The sequence below is a fragment of the Phocoena phocoena genome, chromosome 3 (genome assembly GCF_963924675.1).
Source record: "Phocoena phocoena chromosome 3, mPhoPho1.1, whole genome shotgun sequence".
Taxonomy (NCBI): Eukaryota; Metazoa; Chordata; class Mammalia; order Artiodactyla; family Phocoenidae; genus Phocoena; species Phocoena phocoena.
In genome coordinates this window covers 139,269,304-139,295,207 of record NC_089221.1, presented here as the reverse complement: position 1 = coordinate 139,295,207, position 25,904 = coordinate 139,269,304, and the positions used below count along the sequence as shown (strand labels likewise).

General features: G+C 38.7%; 1 protein-coding gene across 3 annotated transcripts in view; it reads right to left on the bottom strand.

Moving 5' to 3' along the window:
- Positions 1-226: 226 nt before the first annotated feature.
- GABRG2 (gamma-aminobutyric acid type A receptor subunit gamma2) overlaps positions 227-25,904 on the bottom strand; it is a 120,395-nt gene continuing 94,717 nt past the window's right edge. For 2 of the 3 annotated variants that reach the window (XM_065875172.1, XM_065875173.1), the window contains exons 7-10: positions 9,489-9,641; positions 3,964-4,169; positions 1,915-1,938; positions 227-502 (exon numbers count right to left, since the gene is read on the bottom strand). In XM_065875172.1, the coding sequence (XP_065731244.1) occupies positions 227-502; positions 1,915-1,938; positions 3,964-4,169; positions 9,489-9,641 (659 nt within the window). The remainder of the gene's footprint in view (positions 503-1,914; positions 1,939-3,963; positions 4,170-9,488; positions 9,642-25,904) is intronic. The other variant, XM_065875174.1, reaches the window with a different exon arrangement.

The following is a 25,904-nucleotide window of genomic DNA, read 5'->3' as shown; positions in this document are numbered from 1 at the left end:
CCTTGCAGGTTTGAGACACAGCAAACAGTATAGCTCAAATTACACTTATTTACCACAGGAGAGTTGGGTGCAAACCATATGACATGAATACAATTTACCAGGTTAGAACATAGAAACAAATTCAGAGTATTATAAACCACTCAGGGGATTATATAAGTGGACTTAGGACATTCTCTCTCCATGAGATTTAGTGAGTAAGACCCACATCAGTAACACCCATACCTCTTCACAGGTAAAGGTAGGAAACCCAGTAAACCAGATTGAACAAGCAGAAGGCAGTGGGGAAGAAGATCCGCGCATAGGAGTCCATCTTGGCGATACGGATATGTATCCTCCCATGTCTCCAAGCTCCTGTTCGGCAGTCTTCGAAACAGCAGAAAAAACTGGCACAGTCTTTGCCGTCCAGACACTCATACCCATATTCTTCATCTCTCTCTTGAAGGTGTGTGGCATTATTCATTTGAATGGTTGCTGATCGTGGGCGGATATCAATGGTAGGGGCCTGAGATAAGGGTAGGGAAGGAGAGGGATCAGAGTTAGTTACGCTTGCTAAATCCTAGACCATTTCTCCACAGTGTCAACCAATGTGAATGATGAATCTGAAAATGAGTACTCAGGGAATTGCTATGACATCATGATCTACAATGGTAAAATTGAACTTAGAAGGATAGCACATTTGCAGGGTTCAAATTTTGAGCTTAAGCAGTGCGGCTGAAAATAATACCACCAAGCTAATAGCTATAGCAAGAAGATTGAACGCCAAAAGAACTCAAAGTTTAAAGATTTAAATCACACAGCTACATGGAATCTTATCTAGTAAATATTAGATGTGAGGTTGGTTACATGAAGGCATTTAATGGTGTTGCACATGAGTAGAACAGAGAAATAAAAACGCGTCAATTTCGAAATCAAATTTTGTGTCATGCTCATCTGTATAGGCAAATACTATAACCCCATTACACTGAGCAAATGTCTTGAATGCTTTTAATAGAAAACGTCAAGATATATATAAATGTAGAAGCTTCCTGAGTTTATACCACAATGGTATGACTGACTTATGTTTTAATGGAATATAACGTGCACCATTTAGAAGCTTCAGAATGTCAGCAATATTAACCTACATGTGAGTGAAAAATTCTTTTAAATGTTACTAGCTATCAGACTCTGGCAGGAGAAGAAACTAGTACCAATTAACTAAATGTTCATCTAATCTTTTCTGCTGCACCAATTACAAAATTGCTAGAAAACCCAAACATTTATTTAATGTTAATTTGGATGAGTTAGTTTTAGGGTAATATAAATCCAAATCGTATTGTCTGTGAATCAGCGATCAGAATCCAGCTGAGAATAGAAATCTCATTAAATATTGCATGGTAGAGCCAAAGGCCCCTGGATCACCCTGGAAGGGAGAGATGGGTGTTTTAACTTACAGCATTTCAAAAAGACTGTATTATTTTTATAGAACTGACAGGTAGAGTTCAGGTCAGTGGAGATTATTGCATGTACTTATTGAAAAACAATCCTTTGTTGAATTAGGATTTACGGAGTCAAATTTTAGGGCATATATGGTGTATATGGGACATGGTAGGTACAGCCAGTGAAACTGGATTCCATTTTTATCTGTGAAGAGAGGGTAAGTCTTGGCTTTGACGTTTAAAGAGGCCCACTCTACTAATGACATCTCATAGAGCTTACAGATATTTTTAGCCTCACGTTAGGTCAAAACCTCTGAATTAATGTAGGGTTGCTGAATCAATTCTAGAAATCTATAGAACTTTCTCCATCTTAAATGTGTTATCTCTAGTGGAATGCTAAAATGTCTGCTCATAAAAAATAAATAAAACACCATGTAAGCATTAATAGTCAAATTCAGCAGTTGCATGCAGTGAATTTCCATTCCAAAAAACATTATACCTTGAAGGAAAACATCCGAAGAAGCTTTGGGTTTGTAGACAGAAAAGAGAATCACATTTTTTTAATGAAAAAAGGAAGAAAAAAAAAAGAGAGAGACAAAGTAAGATAAATTAAAAATACATTTTGAAAGCATAGCAAGTGAAATGAACTGAAATTGTAAACAAAGAAGGACAGTTGTGAGCTTGGAATAAAGCATATGCCTAAAGTTGGACAATGAAATTTGGTGATTGATTGCTAGTGAAATCTCCAGTAAATTAATCCACAGTGATCTAACTGCAAAGGCCAGTATTGTTCACGTGTGAGGAAGCTTTCTATTGCCCGTTTTCCCTGATCAGAAATACTGATTTCATTTTCTAATTATCATCAAGGAGGCCTTACTAGGAGAGCCTTGACACAATAAACCCAAGGGCATATTAAATGGGAAAATGAAATTTCAGCTTCTCATTCACAGCTTGGGCTCTTGATAGTTCTGATAAATCATCTAATTGGCTTAAAAGAGGGAAATGCATGAAGTTCTCAGGTAATTTCATTTTTGCAGGTTCTTCAATTCCCCTTCTCCTCTGCCTTCTTTTCTTCTGCCAGCTCATGACCCTGGCTTAAGGAATCCAAGTGTTTTGTATCTCTGCAACAAAATCCACTCCACAATAGAGAGGACCAGAGGGCTTTGTCCTAAGCCAGTCCTCACATCCCTGTTTCTACTGCCAGGTAATAATGCTGAGTGTCTGTAGAACCATCTTTGGGGGGAAAATGAAATAGCAAGTGAAGGAGGGGAAGAAAATAAAAAACAACACAACAAGGAAAATAAACTAAGGATAGAGAAAATGCAAAGGTAAAGAGAGGCAATACAGACAGAGAAAGAAAGGGCTGCATAAAGTATAGTGAATATGGGCAATTAAAGATAACAGTTTCTTTTGCATTAATCATCAAGAATAATGATGCTTCTTCACCTGTTATATAATGCCTTGCATTCAAATAAACACGTGCAATTTGTAGAATTTCTCCTGGGTTTCTGGAGATGCATCAGGATGCAGTCTAGCATCAGCTACATTCTGTGGTTATAATTCAGCTCCCCAAAGCCCGTGGGTCAGAAAGCTGGCCACTATCATGACCCTCATAGCCCTTAGAGCAGAAGACCAGGAAAGGCTATAAATTCAGGAGTTCCTTTGCCCCAGTATTGTAAGGAAATGGACTAATTTTCATGGGGCCTCCTATGAACCAAACACTGTGTTTAAGTGGGCAAACGGGCAGCTACATGCTCTTTTCAACATCCATAATAAAAGACAGTTGCTTTAGGCATTTTTATTTATGCTTCATCAACTCTATTTAAATTTAGGTGGCAAGGTGAAGCCATCCTGTCTCCAAGTCACTGAACTCAATCCAGGTTGGTAACTGCGTGAATCATCAACATCAACCACCATCATCAACTATAATTGTAAAGTACTATGTAATGTTTTTTACATCCATTACCCCATTTATTCCTCACAGCAGCCTCATAGGATGTGTCTTTTTTGTAATACTCATTTTATATATGAGAAAATGAAAAAGGGAGGCTAAAAAAATACATTTTAACTATAAAACCAATAGAAGTCCTCTGGCAATGCACACACACACACACACACACATTATTTGCAGCAGTGTGGTGATCCCTGAAACTTTAAGAACCTTGTGGCTTCCTATTGGAAATCATTGGATGAAAAATTTAAGTTAAAACATCAATAATTTAAAAATATTAGTTAAGAGGCAGAAAGATGAAAATCAATGAAACCTAAAATAACAAGCTACTAGAAGATGAATGCATTGTTCAGCCATGGTTATACTCCCAACGAAATAGAGAGAGCAAGAGTCTGCCTTAGTGAATCAGGTCTCTCCCAAGTAACTGATGACCTTAATGAATCCTTATGGCCTGGCCAAACCCACACAGTCCCTTTTCATCTTGCAGCCCAAAGTGTGGATAGACTGCAGACAGGCTAAGCAAGACCAAACCAAAACAAAACCAGGTGATCTCTGTGCATACAAATGTCAGAGGTCCCAATAAGAAATGATACATACAGGGTTTTTCTTCTTTTTGTCTTTGTCCTTGCTTGGTTTCCGGTTGCTGACAAAATAATGCAGGGTGCCGTACTCCACCAAAGCAGAGAAGACAAAGATGAAGCAAACAGATACGAAGAGATCCATTGCCGTGACATAGGAGACCTTGGGGAGCGACTTCCGGGCAATGGTGCTGAGGGTAGTCATCGTCAGGACAGTGGTAATGCCTGCAGGAAGACACAACAAAACAGATCATGTGACCACACCAGCAAGGTGGATAAACTAACTGTCACTAATAAAACCAGACGTGTTTTGTGACTTCTGAGGAGCAACCTCAGTATTGGGAAAGGAGGTGTAACTCAGATTCATTCACTCAGTTCACGGATGTGTATTGCCCGCCTACTATGTATCATCTACCGTATGTGCTGAGAAACGTGCTGAAAATGTGCTGAGAAATAAAATAGACATGGTCCCTGCCCACATGTGCCTCGTATTTCAGCGAAAGACACCACCATGGATCAAGTCAGCAAAGAAAAGTATAATTACAAATTATGGTACGTACCATGCAGAAGAGCAGGGATGATGAGAACTTACTTAGCTGGAAGGCCTCTTTGAGGAGGTGATATTTAAGGCGAAGCTTAAAAAATTAGAAGAAACCAACCTTTTGGCTATTAGCACTAAATAAATTAAAGGGAGGTTCTGAGGAAGGGAAACCTTACCTGTTTTTGAATTTTTTAAATACCTGGCTTCTGGGGATGGGCGGGGAAATCACGGTGATGCTGGGGAAATCGAAGTTCAGCCATGCAGAGCATGCACAGGAGTTTGCATTTTATTCAAAGTGCAAGGAGAAGTCATTTACAAGTATTAACTAGAGGAGGTGCGTTGTGTACGACTGACATGTTCTGATGGATAAATTCTTTAGAGGCTATTTGTGATGAAAATAGGTATCTCAGAAGTAATATCATAACTAATATTTACTGAAAACTTCCTCATGCCAGGCACTCTGATAAACATTTTATGTGCATTCTCTCTTTGAATCTTTACAGCAGATATTTTCATTTTGATTTTATAGTTGAGGAAAAGGAGGCAAAAGGACCAGTGCCATGTCAGACGGTAAAGTAGCAGAAGGATTTAAACACAAAAATTAAATGTCTGATTTCAAAACACTTCTTTTCCCCCTCGTGCAACAGTGCCCAAGCAAACAAGTCCTCCCCAATAATTGTTTAATAACAAAGAACAAAATTAAGACAACCTATACGTATCTACAGGGGAAGGGTCAGGGGCTTACCTTCTGTAACAGCTATGTTAATTACAATAAAGGCAGCACAGATTCCGTATCTGCATAGGTTATAGCTCCAGTTATAGGAACTTAAGTCACTTCAACAGTCTAAATTTCTGCATCTGTTAGTGATCGTGGAGTCATCCGTCTCCCTGTCTAGTCTATATACTTTGTGACAACAGATAAGACATGTCTTGATGTCCATTGTAATCCCATAGTGAGTATAGTGGTAGGACTCAATAAATATCAAATGAATAAATAAAACAATTGAAGAATAGTGTGCATATGAAAGACTAGAGACTCAACCTACATTTGAAAATAGGAATCCACACTGATGACTTGGGGGAGATAGATACTGTTCTGTGCGATTAAAACTAACACTTAAGAATCTCTTCCTTTGGCCAAGTACTATGTTAAGTACTTGTATAATTAATTATCCCACAAAATCCTCACAACGACGTAAGCACTGTTATCCTTGTTTTGTTTTGTTTTGTTGCAGGTGAAAAAACCTGAGTACAGAAGGAATAAACTAGTTAAGTGATAGAGATGACATACAAGCCTAGCAAGTCTGACTTTAAACGCAATGCTCTGAACCACATTGCTGTATTTCCTCTCTATAAATAGGTCCATAATATGCAGGATGTTTTTGTTCTTAAGGCAGATGGGTTAAAACTTTCAAGTGCACATACGAGTTATATACATGCTTACTTTCAAACACTTTCCAATTTTGTTAAGGGTTTTCATGGTCTATCTTTGTTCTGGGAGCTATTGTAAATTCCTAATTTGGGATATGATGTAGAGATGTGGGTCTTCCATGTTGTCATGATGGAAACATAAGAATGGGCAAGTTTCTCAATTACAAACTGGGGATGGTAGTGACTGGGGGACCTCCCTAAGGCTCTTGGGAAGACTCAATTGAATAAGGCACATAGAGTGACAATTCCTAGTAAAGTCTCAATAAATAGAAGGTGTTATTATCCTTTATTTTAGAGAAGAAAGATCTGCTTCTCAAACTAAAAAAAAGCTTCACTTAGGTTGTCTATACGTTAATTCATGTAGAAGTTTTTGATTATACCTAATCACAGCTGATGTTTTTGTGGGGGAATTTCAAAACTAAATTGGCACTTTGGTCTTCACATTCAGGCCTCAAACCACATATGACCTATGAGAAGTGAAAATGTCAGTATTCACAGTAGATACCATGGATAAGTTCACTTAAGACAATGTGGCTTGTCTCATATTATTAAGTTCACTTAAGACAATGTGGCCTCTCTCATATTATTAGGCTACATGGCAGTTCGTCACAGCCATGTAAAAGAAGAATCTTAAAAAAATGCTTCAAGATATTTTCAGGTCTGCCTGGAGCCACAGAGAAGAGAACAATGAAGAATAGACAAACGGTAGTTTTAAGTGATTTGCCAACCAACAACAAGATAGCCTGATGTGGTTTTTTCGTTTGTCTTTAATGTGGTTTTTAAGCCTAGTTTTGCTAAAAGCAAAGAGATTAGAGTTCTCTTACCTGAGATACATGAAAAAGATCCATAGCTTCTTTCCATTCCTCCAGCCTTGGCATGAAGTAAGCTCTTCAGGCATGTTACCTTACCTCATAACTCGGGTGAAAAATACCAATTCGTATTGTCCTTGTTTCAGCCATCATCCTTACATCATGATTAAACCTCACCAGCTACCACTTGTGTACCAAACTATACTCAAGTGTTATAAGTTCCAAAATGAATATTCCCCATTTCTGTGGTGATCTGAGTTTAGAAAGCAGTCAGTCTCTGAGCCACATGGGTATGTTTGTCTCACTCATCAAATAACTTGGCTCTCTAACTGTTCAGTGGCAATAAACTTGAAGTTCACAGGTGTTTAATGTCATCTGGTTCAACTCTTGATTGTAAACGCTGGAAAAGGCAATTGGACTCAGTGAAATCTAGGTCAGTGTTCTTAAACCGGATCACACATAAAAATCACCTGGGAAATTTTGTTTTTCTTTTAATCCTGACACCCAGCCCATGCTGTCAACAAATTAAATAAGCATCTCTTCAGGTTGGACTAAAGGCCCCCTACTGAGTTAAATGTACGGTTAAATCTAAGAAGCACTGACCTAAAGAAGTGAGACAGCAAAGCTAAAACAGGGAAACCAGCCCAGCTCAGCACCCTACCTTTTCCCACAACTGGCCTTCAACAAGGTCTCACCCAGAGCAAATCTAGGTGTCAATCAGCCAAGGTGCAGATCTACTATCTGCTGGCTGTGTGACCTTGTAAATGTCATTTAACCTTACAGCACCTCTGCTTCCTTAGCTCTAAAAGTGTGACAATAACCTTTATTATCATTACAACTTCTACGTGAGGCTGTTGTGAAGAGTAGAAAAAGCATGGGGACCACGTTGAAGACGCCTGACTTATCGTAAATGATCAACAAATAAGAAGAGCACCTACCTGCTATTTGCTTGGGGACCCGTCCCTCGTTCCTCCGCCCACTCACCTTGATCCCTTCTCCCACCATGGTCTTGTGCCAGTGAGCACTCATTGAATAAGTGGTGGAAATGAGCTACTAGAGTGGTCTTAAGAAGGATTTTGACCAGCAGGAACTAGACTTCAAGAGAATAGATTGATTTAAAATCCTTCCCTTAAAATATTTTTGGAATGGGTAGATTGGAATGAATGCATCAGTGCATTTTTTCCATCCATTCATAAGTGCATACATTCCTTGACTAATCACTGAAGTACCAGCCATGTGCCAGGCACTATAATGGGAGTGAAAAAGACATTTACATTCTGAGGTGACAGACATATAAGCATGTAATGCAGTACACTACTCACAATCACAGGTTAATAGTCCTCAAGTAATAGACTCAGCACATTTTGGGTCTGTCTTAGCATGTAGCATTAGACAGGACATTATAATTGTTAAGTAGAGCCTGTAACATAAAGTACCTCATATAACAGAAAAACTCAAAATAACTTTATTTTGAAACAGATGGGAGACTAAATTAGGTTTGGAGGAGAACAAAAATGCAAATGATGTCTTTTTTTCCCAGTAATCATTTCTGCCCTCAGTTTTAATAACGTGGTACAGATCACTTTGTCAGAAAATGACTATAAATGCTAACATTTCTGAGGCCCTACTATGCCTTGTGAACTTTGCATGGAATACCTGATTTCACCTAATAAAACCCCACAGTTAGGTACAGGAAATGATATATGTTTCACATGTGAGTAAAATGTGATTTGTATATCCAAGGCCATACCATATGTGTGGGTTGAAATCCAGATTCTCTGGACTTCAAAATCCAAGCTCTTAACTATACATGATACTGCCTCTCTAGTCAAAGAGTGAGCAAGAAATATGGTTCTAGTTTTCATACAGATGATAAAAGAGGACAGTGGTTTTATAATTCATTTTTCAGTAGTTTTAGTTAAGTCTTTAGGAAATTTTATGTAGTATGAGAATTTTATTCATGGGCCTAGCCTCCAATGTCCCTGTGAGTCTGTGGCTTTGTCGTAATCTACGTGAGTCCTCTTTCCTTTTGTGAGGAAAAAGATGTGAAACTCCAAGACAGATATCACCATATACAAGAGATCGAGCAAACTGCAAATAATATTAAAAGTGGAGGGAGGGGTCCCAGCATTTCACAGGTAATTATGTTTTCCCCCAAATAATCTTTTCAATGGTTCTTCTATAAGGAGCCAATTACTGTGTATGTATGTCTTCAAATGTCACAATAATTATGCATGTTGAAATTAATCAGTAGCCAGTGGTGTGCTAGTAAATGTGTAACAATTGATTCCCTAGAGAAAAGGTGCCCCTGATTTTTAGTGTTTGCCTATTTCCATGTTGTTAATATTTTCACCTTGGTTGATTTCACTACCAATGTGGCATCACTGAACACAACGTTGGGAAAAGATAAACACAATCAGCTCTCATGAGCTGGTGTGAGCAGCTCTAGTGTACTACTGCCCCGAGATCAAAACAAAAAAATCTACTGAAAAGAAAAGGTTTCTTTTTCCCCCCCAAGTTAATTTAAATTACTTAAAAACTTACTGAAGAAAGCCTATGGAGGTAATTTAGCAAAACAAAACTAGGAAACTTTATACACTGCTTCTTTTTTTTAATATGCTAGTTTTCTTTAAAATGAAACAAATGGCATTTCTATGTAATTGATGACTGAATTAAAAGCAAGTCAGTTTTTAAAGGGGAATAAAGATTAGTCATATTTGGTACTTACCTTGGGACAGTACAACACAAACAATTGTGTCTCACCTAAAGAAGTTCTGGCTGGAACAGCATCCTTATTGATCCAGAAAGACACCCAGGATAGGACAACGATGAGTGTGCAGGGGATGTAGGTCTGGATGGTGAAGTATCCCATTCTTCTGCTCAGGTCAAAATAGACAGTCATGACCACGTAATCCCCTGGAACAGAACAAAGATAGACCATGAAAACCCTTAACAAAATTGGAAAGTGAAAGTAAGCATGTATGTAACTCGTATGTGTACTTGAAAGTTTTAACCCAGCTGCCTTAAGAACAGAAACAACAAAAAGCAAACCCCAACCTGTACTGAATTCTGATCCTTTTAGAAGCAATGTGATTACTGATGGAAGGAAACATTTTTATTTTTTATTTTTATTTTTGGCGGTACTCGGGCCTCTCACTGCTGTGGCCACTGCCGCTGCGGAGCACAGGCTCCGGATGCGCAGGATCAGCGGCCACGGCTCATGGGCCCAGCCGCTCCGCGGCACGTGGGATCCTCCCGGACCGGGGCACGAACCCGCGTCCCCAGCATCGGCAGGCAGACTCTCAACCACTGCGCCACCAGGGAAGCCCCGGAAGGAAACATTTTTGAGCACATTGCTGGTATTTTCTTCTTTCGTGTGATTTTTGACATTGCCTTCTCTGCCTACTTAATATACACAATGTGAAATTTTTTGTTTGGTGGAGAGGGAAAGAAACAGTGTTTCTGCTCTGTGCCTTTCTCACCTGCAGTGAATCCTAAGGTTTGTAACAATTTCCTCTTGTTCTCAGGACCTTTCTCCATACAAACCAGAGAGAAATATCCCGGTGCTTGGTACTAATAAATGACTGTTTTACTCAGTTGATAACCACATTTCTGTGCTGAGACATTTTCTCATATTTCTGTTGAATCCTGTGATTTTCCTTCATAGCAGTTAACTTCAGTTTGTCATTTCTCATTCATTCGTGTGGTTATTTTTGTAATATCTGTCCCACCTATTAGACTTTATCTGCATGAGTCCACAGACTGTGCCTACTCTAGCCCATCATTGCCCTATCAGTACTTAGCATCCTGCTTGATTCCAAATAGGCATTCAGTAACATTTGTTGAGTAAATGATTAAATGAATGAATATATTTATATATTTAAATATAGAGAAAGAAACAAAAATCAAGAAGTTGTATTCTGGAACATTTGGGTTACAAAGGAGTTTATGTAAATAATACAGAGAGTAATCAAGGAATCCAAGAACGACCGTATAGCTGTGCATGAGAACCACGTAATGTGACATAATCCCAAGTCTCTGATTCATTAAAATCATGGTGCATGCATTGTTTTTAAACTTCCATGTCTTTCATTTTGTATGATTCCAAGTGAAATTTTACAAAATTTTAATTTTTGAAGTTAGAAAATATACTATAGAGACATATCCCAGTTACTATATATTTATGCTTCTTTATAGTACTGTTTGAGAACATCAGTTTCAAAGACTACATACGCTCTCCTAATGTGAGGCAAAACATGAGACCACTTTTCAAATGTTGCTTCTTTTTTCTTTACTAAATTGTGATTTGTCCTAAAATGCATGGACGATGAAATCCAAATCATGTGTTTTAGTTGAATTACTTGGCTTCATGTCTGTGTTTCTCTACTTACTTAGATGATTTAGATCTGATTCGAAAACAAGGCGCTTTAGAAGCTTCATGGGGAGAAGACTGACTTAGCTGGGTGAATTTTTACTACCTAGTCCACTTCTTCCTTCCCCCTCTCAAGCTTCACTCCACACCCTTCTAAGCTGCTGAGATAGAAAACCCTTCACTGGGTACTCTTCAAGGGAGTAAAGACTCCTCTAACCCTGCAGTGTTTCCTAAGTGGGGTTATGAATACATCCTAATACTGCCCTTCGGTGGACTGATGGACGGTCACTTGTCTAATTCAGTATCCTGGTTAAGGCAACATTAGTGACCCAGACACTAATTAGGGAATTAGGCTCCCATGGGAATATTGGTTCCCTGTCCAAGAGCAGTGATTAGCCATTATTTAGCAATTATCCCTGAAAAGTTAAAGGTAGGAATTTTCTTATTGAGCATAACTAGATTTTGGTTAGTTCCCTGAGATGATGCTTCTCTGTGTTGATTTATTTGGACATAAGCTATTTAAAGTCATAGCATTTCATAAATTTGTTTGGTCTTTGTTCTAATTTAGAATATAACAGACGCAGGCGATGATTGAGGAATAAAGACATTTAACTTGAGATGATCCCTATTAATATCTATCTTTTTCTTTCCTGTTTCTTTGATCACAATACCAGAGGCGAATTCAAGTTTCTTATTCTACATAGGAAACACAAAGAAAGAGACGTTTTCTTTTTAAATACTAATATTCAGGGGCACTTTTTCTCCCTATTTTCCAAGTCCTTGAGAATACTCTGCGTATTTTAAACATGTTTTTAAATGAAACTTTATGAATTATAGTATTTTAGATAAATCTAGACAATTTTAGTAACTCCTTTTTTACTCCTTTATCATGTAAGTGAATGAGAATCTACACTTTGGCATTAGTGATCTGACTCTTTTTAAAGGTGAACTTTAATTTTGCCTCAAGTGAACAGATAATTATCTCAATTTAATTCTCCACTTCCCTTCAGGTCAGAATCTAAACTTCTACAGCCTATTTATCTATCAATTTCTATTTTAAGGTAATAGCTTCTGAGCATCTTTCATGTTTGCCAGCAAATCCAAAGCTTTTCTGTCACTAGATTATGGATTCAAACTTGGGAACAGGCCATTTAAAAGCAAGGCAGCTTCACAGTGACAGCCCGGTGCCTGTCGTATCTAAGGCTCTATCACTTTTTGTATTTTTAAAAACTCTCTGGCTGAGAACCCTATAAAATCAAGTCTCTTGAAAGTGCCACATCAGTGATTTCCCCAAGCCCAAAAGGATTAAAGTCGAAGGTGGTTATTTCAGCCACTTCAAATTTATTCTATTGATTTATTCTAACATATGATATTTAAAGTCATAGCATTTTATAAATTAGTTTGGTTCCCTGTTTTTGTCCTAATTTAGAACACACAGAGGCTATGACTGAGTAGAGAAGACATACAAGTTGAATAACACCCATTAGTGTTCAGTTTTTATTTTTTGTAAGATTCTTATGTCTAGTTTTAGGAAGACAGAAACATTAGTGAATAATGAACTTCAGTTATTTTTTTTTTAGTTGTGATGTTAACCATTTGAAAGCTTTAAAATTCAGATTTATTGGAGTGTTTAGGCTCTTATTTCATACATGAAGCTATCTCCTCTTAAAAACTTAAAGAGTCCATGATAGAGACATCTTCCCCTCCAGTGAATGCCTGAAATAATAACTATTTTCTATTTACCAGGAAGGGGGACCTACTATGTGCAGACACTGGGCTGTATGGTTTGCAAATATTATCTTTAAACCTCCTAAACGTTTTGTCAGGATGCTGAAAAAACTAAAACCACTTTGTTCCTCTTCCAAGTTTCTTACTCTACTTAAATATAGTTGAATAGAGTATATATTCCCCACCAGGTTAAGTTGAAGGCATAATTCGTGTTAATATTCTCTTCCTTACATTCCTTTCTCTAGTCTCTTTTTTATTTGTCAACAAATATTTTTAATCATTTTTATGCAAAGAGCACTATATAAGGTAATGTGGAGATACAGACCGATGGAATCTCACAGACTGATTCTAAATTAAATGGATTAAATGAGAATAAGATTATTTTGTCTCTTACTACAACTCAGAGAGACAGAGAGAGAGATGTGTTGAGACAATGCAGTAGATCTTCCTTTATCACTCCTCATTGAATCTGAGGCATAATTGCACAGGGCTGGTTTTGACCACAGGCAGGCAGGAGAGTTTGTTGGCTACAACTTCATTTAGGAAAAGTGTTTTCTGAAATTAGATCTGTACCTCACCTAACACACAACAATAAATTTAAGATCTACTGAAGATTCAAATTTAAGCATGAATATAAATACTACATAAGGAAAAAATATAATAGAACATCTTCATAACCTTAGTGTGGAAAAGGCTTTGTCAAGTACACCATAAAACAAACATAAAGGAGAAAAAAATTACAGGTTTACCATGTAAAACTTAGAACTTCTGTATTATAGGTATTTTTCCTTTAAATCATTTTAGAAGGCAAAATACCACATTTGAATAAAATATTTCCCAAATAAATAAGAAATCAAAGGCTAATATCACTGATACATAAGTAATGCTCTTAATTATTGAGAAAGAGACCCACATTTTTAACTAGGCTGAAAAAAATGAATGGACAATTCATAGATACTAAATACAAGAAAAGATTCTCAACTTCAGTAGTGATCAATGAAATGCAAAGTAAAATCATAGTATTTCATTTTTAGCCTATCATATCAGGGAAAAAAAATAAACTGGTAATTTCTAGTACTGACAAAACATGGACAGAGAACAGAGCTACACACTCTTGGTAGGGGTGTACACTGACGTAAGCTGGAAGGTAATCTGGAAGCACATAATATATTTTACTTCTAGATATTTGGAATAAACACTGCAAAAAAAAGTTTATTAAATATTGCCTTTCAATTGGCACCAAGTTGTTTTCAAGATTTGCTCCGTGCCCAAAAGTATGAGTAGAATACCCAGTCCTTGGGCAGAATCCCAATCCCTGACCTTATGCACCTAGAGCATTGTGGGAGAGGAAAGGCTTTCAAATTCAATCAGCTGCTAACATCTATGCATGTCATTCCCAAGTGTTTCTGCATCTGTCACTTGCCAACCATTCCCAGTCATGGCTTAGGCTCTCAGCTCTTCTGGAATTACATTCAACATTTTTCCGGCAACTAGGTCCTTGGAGGTCAAGAGAGGGCAAAATAGCTAAACTGTAATCCTTGCCATGAGAGAGTCCTCAGGCTAAGAAAGACATATGAATATAGTGTCACTACTCCAAGGCACACAGACTCTAATAAAACACACAGATGCTAATTTATCTTACATACCCTGATTAGATGAAGTTTCTGGCAAGCACATTTTTGAAAGTTCTGCTTAAATGTCAATCTTCCCAAACCTTTAGAGATCCATGCTTCTCTTCACAGAAAGTCCAAACTCCTTAGTGTGGCATGCAAGGCTGTCTGTAATTTGAATTTAATCTAGGTTTCTCTCCTTCTCATTATTCCCTTCATGTTCTCTAAGCTCTACACAAAGTAAATATTTTCATTTCATGCTTCTATGATTTTCCTGTCTTTATTCTTCCTGGCATCATATCTCTCCCAGATTCCCAACTTATCTCTTCAATCCTTTTCCTCATTCCAACCTTCCAGCCGCCCCCAACACCAGCACACCCTACACACATATACCCCGTACTGTGACTAGACCTGTGCTAAGTGGTAGCCATCTTAAGTAAAATAGAAAACTAAAAAAAAATTTAAATTCTGTTTCCTCAGTTGATCAATCCACACTTCAAGTGCTTAACAGCTATTTATATATTTATATATAAAATTATAAAAGTTACTAAATTATAGAAAGCTCAATTGGACAGTGCTGGTCTAAGCTAATCCTTCTAGAATGCATTTAGGCTCATGCCATTCCCTTCAAGTTTTTCAGAATAAAATCCATTCCACTCAACACGTGATTCTAGTCCTTTTGCCCTGGTCCACAATGAACCATCCCAGCTGTGTCTCACACCATTTGTAATCTCTCCATTTTATGCCCACCCAACCTGATTTACCTTCTCCTCTCCCCGAGGGGTCCTGTTCATTCTTTTGTCCTCATTTGCCTATGTTACCTCCAATTTCTGAAATACTTTCCACACCTCCAATCATGTCATATACATATACCTCCAAACCCTTCCACTGTTGTCCATTGATATCAGGACACATTAAAAGTCTTCAACTTGTCCTGTAAGACTTCGTGTCGTCTTTTCCCTGACTATTCTCCAGCTTCATCTTAAATCGTATTTCTTTACACTCCAGCTGGGGTTCTTGCAGTTCCTTAAATGCTCTCTGCTACCTCTCACGTTATGGTCTTTTCACATGCTGATTCCCTCAGCTCAAAGTCTAATATCCCCACCTCTACTTAACTCCATTCTTTCTTCAGATGCCAATTAATGTATCCCATCATCAGAGAAGCCATTATTCGATCAGATGTTCTCAGTAAGATCTCATAGCACCACATGACTGTCATAGAGCTGATCTTAATTGGAAGTATATGATTGCTATGAATATTGAATTACATTTTAGACTATAATTAACCCATGGGCTCCATGACAGAAGTAGCTATAGCTATTTAGCTCACTATTTCATTCCCAGCATCTAGTACAGTGCCTGGTACACAGAAGGAATTCAACAATTATTTGTTAAATGAATAAATGCTGTAGCTCAGATGGCCATGAAAAAAAATTCCGGATGAACTATACACCCAAAGCATTTAAGACCAAGGCAGAGATCAACATGGGCTTTTAAAATATTAAACGTTACTTTAGAAATTACTGCTTCTGGAAATATTTTTTACTGGATACCTTGCTGAACTTAATCCCCAAAGATGTGGATCTAAGGACACAGTGAGCTGTTAGTAGTCTTAGCTGCTTGCCAAGAAGAAAAAAAAGAAGAAAAATCAGCTGCATCAGAGTGGCTACACCATTCTGGCTTATTAAAGAATCGATTGGTGATTTGAGCATCTCAGCTAGATGCAGTTAGGGAAGGAAGAGGACAAAGGGCTGAAAAAGCCATCGCAGTCTTCCACATTCAGTCTAATACGTGTGCTTTCATTTCAAAACTTCACCATTATTATTTCATCTGTTATTTGTTCAAGCTCATGTGGTAATGAAAAAAGAACAAAATAGCAATTGGGGAGAATACAATGAAAAATAAAAAGTGTAATTTATAATTATTTTCCAGGCTAAATCTATCTTTTCAAGACTCCCTGTGACTGTCTGCTCTGAGGAAAGGGAGCACAGATTTGTCTTGAGGAACAGGAGCTGCTTCAAGTTAGAAGCCAAGGTGGAGTCCAGAATTCCTGCAAGGGTGACTTGTTGGGGTTTAGCTGTTAGAAAATGGGGAGTGAGGGAAGCAGGCAAGGGCAGCAGAAAAAAGCTAAGCATGGATTTGCTTCAGCCTGAGGAGGAGAGCTTCCAGGAGGTTCTGGAACAAACTGCGCCACAGAGTTAGTCCCACCCTGAGGCCAGAGCAGCAGTCATTTGTACTCCACAGGCTAAGGTGGGGTGGTCTTAATCTAGTTCATATGGCTCTAGGCTGGTCAAAGGCAGTTCTCCAGAGAAGCGGACAGTCATGAGCTGCTAGCAGCCAACCCTCGCAGCACCCGAGCAATGGGCGCACCAGCTCAGAAAAGGTAATGGGAAGGAGGGGACATCAAAAGTGTCCACTGCAAGGACTGTGGTGTCAGGCTGGGTTCAAAAGGTCTAGTCCTGTCACTCACTGGTTGTATGATTTTAGGCAAGTGCCTTAACTCTCTTCCTTATCTGTAAAGCAGGGATGATAAGAGAATATACCTCATAGGGTTATCATGACCATAAAAAGAGTTAAGATACATAATGTGCCTGGTAAGTTCCTGGCACACAGTAAAAGGCCTATTAATGTCAGTTATGATTACATAGTGTAATCTGCGGAATATAATTAACACCATTCTGGCACATACAAGCATAGAAGTGCTACTAAACATTCAAAAGAGAAAGTTAGAAAGGGTCCTAGCGTTTATATCAATCAAGTCTATCCTCTTCAAGGTTAAACAATTGAACCCCATTGAAAAAGACAGGTGTTTTATCCAAGGACACAGAGTGGCAGACCCAAGACTCCCGCCTCCCAAACCAGCACTCCTTTTGTAGTAAACAGCCTGCCCATTTTGAGCCAGTGGTAAGGATCGTGGAGGTAAAGCAAAAAAGCAGAGAGTTGAGCAATTACTGAATGGGGTTAATATAGAAAGCTGGTATGGATGACTGGGGGCCCCAATCATAACAAGAAAAAATCCTCTCATTTGTTCTTAAACCTTATATAATAGACCTGTTACTTTTAGGAGAATTGAAATTCATTTGTCTAGAATGCCAGCCTAACAACCATTCTAGAATTTTCCTCTTGGGGAACAGCTCTAGATGAAAGGAAATTCAGTATTGGCAAAGCCTCCAGATAGTGGTTTTCTCTAGGTTCAAACAGGACCTAGGTATTTGCTAAGATCTCAGTTCTCTGCACTCTTTCCTAGAACACTCTTTTTTTTTTTTTTTTGCGGTACATGGGCCTCTCACCACTGTGGCCTCTCCCACTGCGGAGCACAGGCTCCGGATGCGCAGGCCCAGTGGCCATGGCTCATGGACCCAGCCGCTCCGCGGCATGTGGGATCCTCCTGGACCGGGGCATGAACCCGTGTCCCCTGCATCGGCAGGAGGACTCTCAACCACTGTGCCACTAGGGAAGCCCTAGAACGCTCTTTTTATTAGTGTAATAGCTTCTCTTCCTTACCCTCTGAAAAAGCCACCACTGATTCTTAGCTCAACGAGGCTTTTGTAATTTTGAGCCCATCATCAAATTCCCACACTGTAGCAAATGAATCCACCTTGGGATTTATATAAATAAAACAACTCTGGCTCAGAAATCTAAAGGTGAAGATACAAATGAATGCATTTGCTACTTTGATCCATTCAAAAGAAACGCAACGTCCCAGTGTATTTAAACTTAACTCTTACAAACATCTGACTAGATACTAAAACGTGTTTTACATAAGGGCAGAGTAGTTCACTGTAGTGGAAAATATACAGGATCCAGTCTGAGAATTCAAGTATTAGTGATGTCATTAACAAGGTGCAGGGATTTGGGTAAATTGTTCAAATTCTCCCAGTAAAATAGAGATAATCACACCTATCACTAGGGCGGTGGTGAAAAACCATATTTTCTAATGGTAGGGAATGTGTTTTGTCACCTTTCAGAGACAGTGTGTAGATGAGTGGTACATGCACCTTCCTGTTCAGTGATTTTTGTTGTTGTTAGCCTCTGTTAAAAGGCTACCTGCAACTGTCAGGAACAATAGTTAAGAAGTCAGCCTTGTTCTTGTTTATATGAACATATCATTTTAATATAGTTCACAAATTTATGTCACAAAAGTTGCATATTCTTTTCTGTTCAACTTGGACTCTGAAGTACAGACTAATTACATAGCAACATGGCTTGGTATTGAAAGGTAACAAAATACCCTTTTATGTGTGGTTACTCCTTATGTAGCATATTACAGTGATACCACCAGATCTCTCAATGTTTCTCTTTGAGAAGTCTCTCATTTCAGGTAAAATTTTAAAATGTGAATTCATATTCCACTTAGTTCTCCCGGCTTCAAGTTGCTGATTGGAAATATTTTTAATAGCTCAGAATAAGAAACACACACCATACTAGAGTAATATCTGTCTGTCAACTTTGATAAGAAAATTAGACTGGCTTAATGGAGGTATCAGTGAAAATCTGAGAAATCCTGAGAAAGATAGCAGTCATTTACTTCCAGTCAACCTGAGGTACATGCTAGCTGGGGAAGGACTTTATGCTCCTTGTAATTAGAAATTTCAATTGATTTGTCACAGTTATCATCCCAGGGCTACAGAAAAGTGACCAATATGTTATATTTTGCCATTCTGGCATAGAAATGATGAGACTGTACTCCTTCGGAGACGAGTAGAAATCCCAGGCATCATCTTTGGAAAGAAGCAAGACTTCCCAGTAGGAAAAGCCATGGTTCATAGTTCAGCCCCTGGAAAATGAAGTCTTTAGGCATAAGCAGCCACAGGTTTTCATCATCTCTCATTCTTTCCTGACCTATTAAATAGGAATTTCCACCCTTTCAGAAGTACTGGATAGAAAACATTGCCCGCTGACTTCTTCCCAATTTATTCATTCTGTGTTATCTGATTGATGAAATTGGCACAGTTAGCCAATTTCCTTACTTGTGTTTCCTTATTAGATGGATCTGACAGTCACTTGTGTCTGTTCTCCATTTGGTTAGCTCTCCTGAGTCAAACCATGGACTAATTTTTAGAGGTTAATCTAGAGCTTTATCTCACTTAGTCCCTGCCACAGGGACTCAGTGGGAGCCACCCAGTTAAGCAAGTATGTTGGTCTTGCACACCCAACCCTCCTTTGAGTTGGTTAATACCAAAGATTAGATTTGGATGAGCTACAGTAAGAATCCCAACTCTTGACTACAAATTTATGCTCTAAACCAATGCTACCAGCAATGAAGATGATATTTGAACTCTGTTGAATTTATGAATGCATCTCACAAATGGTTTCAAAGTCAGGAGACAAAGAGAAATATTATTAGTAATTGTACACCTCAAAACCCAGAAAACTCTTCTGGAGAAATAAGCATATTAGCAAAAATACTTTATTTTCTCTTTTTTTTTTTTTTCACTCTTTCAATGGGCCTGGCATAACTTTGCCTTTGAAGGCAGACGTGCTTAGTCTAACCCAGGCACTGACATTTGCTTAAAGAAAAGACACCACAGAGGTTGAGAAACCTAATGTTACCAGAACACCAAGCTTTCTAAAGTGACTTTGAAAGCAGCTGGAAAAAGAACATCCGAATTCAGGCAACTAAAGGCAATCATTGCAAAAGGTCAGATCACAAAATGTTCCCAAAGATGTCAAATCACTCCTAGGGATACTCTGCACAATTGTAGGCTTAAAAACTTGATCTCACTTGCTCTTTGCTCTATGCCCAAGCACTCCATTTTAAAGGTTTGTTTTTTGTTTGTTTGTCTTGTTTCATTTTGTTTTCCTTCCTGCTGGAATTCTTTCACCTAGGAAGTTGTGCATTTTGTGATATTCAAGGTAGTTTTTAAGATGTCTGTCAAAAGTCATTACTACCGTAAAATATATCAACTACATCATAAATTATATCTACTACATAGAGTTGGTTCTAGAAAAGCACTGCAACTCACAGTCAGTGCGTGGGTTCTAATTCCTGTCTGGCTATGATCTTGTTGTGTGATCTTGGGTAAATCTCTTTCTCCTCTTTTGTCTTCTTTACAAAATATGACTAATTTAATTAGATAACAGACCTTGTGGAAATCCTATACCAAATGTTAAATATTATTTTAATATTGAAAAATTATTATTAGTGATGTTATTTAAATCTGCATATTTGAAATATATGTCCAGATTTCACCAATGGGAGTTTTAAAATTTATTTAAAAAAAAAAAAAGGAATGAGACATTTAACCAAAAAAAAGAAAAAAACACTAGCTATTTCTTAGTTGGACACTCATTTGCTCCATAACCTTGAGCAGATTATTTAATGTCCGTTGTCTCGGTTTTCTCACATGGAAAAATACAGATGATAGTCACCCTTACATCACAGAGTTGTGATGAGGATTAAGTAGAATGATTCCTGTAGAGTGTTTATAACATAGACTGAGACACAGTAGGTGCTTAATATGTGTTCCTGAATGTTATGACCATTTTTTTCCTTTTTAAATGTCTTTACATAAGTCAGACATATGTATGACCTTGAGAATTTAGTTGTATAGAGAGCTTTTCATATTGATTTATATTTACAATAAATATTTCTATTTTTCTCCACCTGTCAGAAAATCAAAAGCTTAATCTCATTCTTTCCTCCTCTGGTTTTAAACCTAAAGATTCTATAGCTCTACACCTGACAGGACCTCGCCTTTTGCTCTGTAACGGCCACTTGGGGTACAAGAAAAGAGAGCAGAATAACCCATTCTCTTCCTTCCCCTGAGAAGACTCCATTACAGACAAAAGCATGAGAAGGCCACAGTGCAGCCGTGAGAGCAGAAGCCTCCCTATTTGTGGGCAGCAGGCCTTGTGCTTGAGGTGTGAGTCTTTGCAAACTCAAGAGTCCACCTCAGAGCTGGTGAGACGACATCTGTCCTGCCTCTACTTCACTGGTAGCACAATCGCTTCCTTCTATCCACCAAAACACCCCTGTAGTGGACTTGCTTGTGTAATAAATGAAAACAATATGAAAACTTGAAAAATGTAGGCAACCACATCCACTTTCAGATTACATTTGGGATTCAAACCTCAGGGCTGTCTTGGTTTTCAATTTATATGTCCAAGAATGAATTCTAGCATCAATGTGTTTGCCACATAGAGTGTTGTGTCTCTTTCATTTTGTACAGGACAGTCCAGACCAGGGGGTTGATGCCCAGCATTCTCTGTCTACAGGGAAGATGAGGATTTTGTTTTTGAGCAAAATGGGCCTCTATGAGCAGCTGTTCTGAGAGGACGATCATGTGAGTTGTAGTATGCAGCATTTGCTTTCTATCTGACTTCTGCTATGGCAGGAGTGATGTAGGAGATTATCAAAAGCCTTCCAAATCCATGTGTTGTTTTTTTTTTTTTTTTTTTGAGTTGGCACTTGCTTTATTTTAGCAGATGGTATTCTGTGTCTAATCAGCGTCAAGAACAATGGTGTAATGCTCTGTTCACCAAAACTGAAAGTGTCTTTGGCCTCATTACATAGGGAGTTTTTAATGCTTTCATTGCTGAATTAGAATTTGGATTTGATCCTACAGTGTCAGAGCTAAGAGAGAGTTTAGAGATCAGGCCAGTTTCTTCATTTTCCAAAAGAGAAAGTGGGGCTCTGGGGAGTACAGGGGCTTCCCAAAGGTCAGGGTTCTCACCATGGAACTTGCACCAGGAGCCACATCCCTCAATTTACCCTGAGAACCTTTTCGTTTTCATTAATACTGTCATTTAAATAACTATGAGTTGTAAAACTGAACTGTAGTTTTATGCATTAAAGATTTAATTTGATTTTCTCTCTTCTTTCCCTTGCTTGAGTTTCTGAATAAACTTTAGAGTTAACCAATGCGTACTGTGGAGTAACTGCTTTTATGATTTGCAAAGAAACAGAATAAAATAATAATAATCCTTAATTTTAGACAGTTATGTTATTTGCTAAGCACTATTGTTCTCTCAGCATTAAGGAAACAACTTCTCAAGCAGCTGATCAGGAGAGATTTCCCAAGGAGGATTTGGTGTCGGCATTAATGAAATTGTAGCCCACTTGGAATCTGGTGTTTAAATAGTGAGAAAATGGAAGTCCCTTTCTTCCCCTCTACAGCCTTCTCTGTAGGGAGGAAAAATCTCACTGACTCTTTTCAAGCAGTTTCTATAGGATGTGCACTTTGTAGAATTTATTAATTTATTCACCCCCCCAAAATTCTGTAACAACATATTGATTTTTGTGGCATGGAAGTAGTAATGGGAAACATTTGTAAACTGGTTTGCAAGTATAGGACGTTACAGAATTGAAAATAGCTGCTTTAAGTTAAACGTTAGTTATCTTTAACCTTTGCAAAGGTAGGGGAGATACTCTTGGTGATGTTTTAAGACCAAACATTAAAAAGAGAAGCTCCCTTCTCTGCAAAAAGAGAAGGTCTCTCTCTTTTCTTCTTTGCCCTGTGTCAGCTTTTTTTTTTTTTAACATCTTTATTGGAGTATAATTGCTTTACAATGTTGTGTTAGTTTCTGCTGTATAACAGTGTGAATCAGCTATACGTATACATATATCCCCATATCCCCTCCCTCTTGCATCTCCCTCCTACCCTCCCTATCCCACCCCTCTAGGTGGCCACACAGCACGGAGCTGACCTCCCTGTGCTATGCAGCAGCTTCCCACCAGCTATCTGTTTTACATTTGGTAGCGTATATATGTCAATGCTACCCTCTCACTTCATCCCAGCTTACCCTTCCCTCTCCCTGTGTCCTCAAGTCCATTCTCTACGTCTGCGTCTTTATTCCTGTCCTGCCCCTAGGTTCATCAGAACCTTTTTTTTTTTTTTTTAATTCTATATATGTGTTAGCCTACGGTAATTGTTTTTCTCTTTCTGACTTACTTCACTCTGTATGACAGACTCTAGGTCCATCCACCTCACTACAAATAACTCACTTTCGTTTTTTTTATGGCTAATATTCCATTTTATATATGCGCCACATCTTCTTTATCCATTCGTCTGTCGATGGATACTTATGTTGTTTCCATGTCCTGGCTATTGTAAATAGAGCTGCAGTGAACATTATGGTACATGATTCTTTTTGAATTATGGTTTTCTCAGGGCATATGCCCAGTAGTGGGATTGCTGGGTCGTATGGTGGTTCTATTTTCAGGTTTAAGGAACCTCCATACTGTTCTCCATAGTGGCTGTGTCAATTTACATTCCCACCAACAGTGCAAGAGGGTTCTCTTTTCTCCACACCCTCCCAAGCATTTATTGTTTGTAGTTTTTTTTGTTTTTTTGGTTTTTTTTTCAGTACGCGGGCCTCTCACTGTTGTGGCCTCTCCCGTTGCGGAGCACAGGCTCCGGACGCTCAGGCTCAGCGGGCCCAGCCACTCCGCGGCATGTGGGATCTTCCCAGACCGGGGCACGAACCCGTGTCCCCTGCATCGGCAGACAGACTCTCAACCACTGCGCCACCAGGGAAGCCCTGTTTGTAGATTTTTTGATGATGGCCATTCTGACCGGTGTGAGGTGATACCTCATTGTAGTTTTGATCTGCATTTCTCTAATGATCAGTGATGTTGAGCATCCTTTCTTGTGTTTGTTGGCAATCCGTATATCTTCTTTGGAGAAATGACTGTTTAGGTCTTCTGCCCATTTTTGGATTGGGTTTTTTTTTTTTGATATTGAGCTGCATGAGCTGCTTGTATATTTGGGGGATTAATCCTTTGTCGGTTGCTTCATTTGCAAATATTTTCTCCCATTCTGAGAGTTTTCTTTGCATCTTGTTTATGGTTTCCTTTGCTATTCAAAAAGCATTTAAGTTTCGTTAGGTCCCGTTTGTTTATTTTTATTTCCATTTCTCTAGGAGGTGGGTCAAAAAGGATCTTGCTGTGATTTATGTTATAGAGTGTTCTGCCTATGTTTTCCTCTAAGAGTTTTATACATGTGTCAGCTTTAATGGACAATTCATAATCTATGCGAATGTCAAAGTCACCAAGCTTATGTGTAGTTCATCTTTTGTAGATACCAAAAAAATTGTGGTAACATAAACATTCCCCATATTTCCTCATAGTTCTCTTACATTGTCTAGCCATTGTTCTTATTAAGAAAAGACACTGGGCTTCCCTGGTGGTGCAGTGGTTATGAATACGCCTGCCAGTGCAGGGGACACAGATTCGAGCCCTGGTCCAAGAAGATCCCACATGCCGTGGAGCAGCTAAGCCCGTGTGCCACTCATTACTGAGCCTGTGCTCTAGAGCCCGTGAGCCACAACTACTGAGGCCGTGTGTCACACTACTGAAGCCCATGCGCCTAGAGCCTGTGCTCTGAAACAAAGAGAAGCCACCGCAATGAGAAGCCCACGCACCACAACAAAGAGTAGCCCCCACTCGTCACAACTAGAGAAAGCCCGCGCCCAGCAACGAAGACCCAACGCAGCCAAAAAATAAAGTAAATAAATTTATAAAAACAAAGAAAAGACACTGATAAAGAATAGAGTATAAATAGACCCCCTTTGTTCCTAGTAGTAAAATCATTCCTTTAAACCACTATCACTTTAAAGTAAGTAAAAAATGTATTAAAAGGAAAAGAGATAGCATATAGCTTAGACTATTTAGAATTAGAAGGAATCTCAAGTATTATCTAGTCCAGCTGTAACTGAAACTTGGAGACTTAAAATTATACATCCAGGGACACAAAGGATCAGATCTAAAATACAAAATTTCAGTAGCTTGATTCTCAATTTGAAATTTTCTCATGGTGACTTTCCATTAAAAGCATGACACCAATTTTGGGGTGCATGATACTGAAATGATAACACAATAAACCCATAGAAATATGCAATTTTAGACATCAACTTGTTCAGTTCTCTTATCTTAGAAATGAGGAACGTAAGAGAGGTCCCTCACTCCCCAACCTTCCTCCTAGAGAACTGGAAGCTCTCAGTTCATCCTCTGTCATAGGTTACCACACGTAATACTGCAGAAGATGGAGAGGAGAGGAGTGGAAGGAGGTTGGCTTTGGGGGAGACTGATTATCTGCCAGCTGAGAGCTGGGCTTGGAGCGAGAATATTTTTCAAGTGCTGATGTTTCCTTCCTGTATGTTATGAGAAGGGAAGCCAAGGCAGTTTCTAGCATTGTTCCTTGAAGAGCTGTGACATGCTGTTATGTAAAACAAACCCCAAAAAGGGAAGGGATGCCAACAAACAGTCTCACCACACTTAGTCAACTGTCCTCCATGGAGACACTGACAGTGTGTCTCTGCCTGCACGAGTAAAAGAACACCACTTGCTGAACGTAGGTTGAATGACCCAGATGAAACTCTGAGCTGTAATCAATATACCTCCTCACTGTATCTTAGCCAGGGAAGAAAATTAGGGATAGCGAAGCAGCAGAGATACTTGGCTTGGCATGTAGCCATATTTGCTAATCTCTGGGGAAGGAAGAGCATTCAGGAAGTCAGACCAGCAGT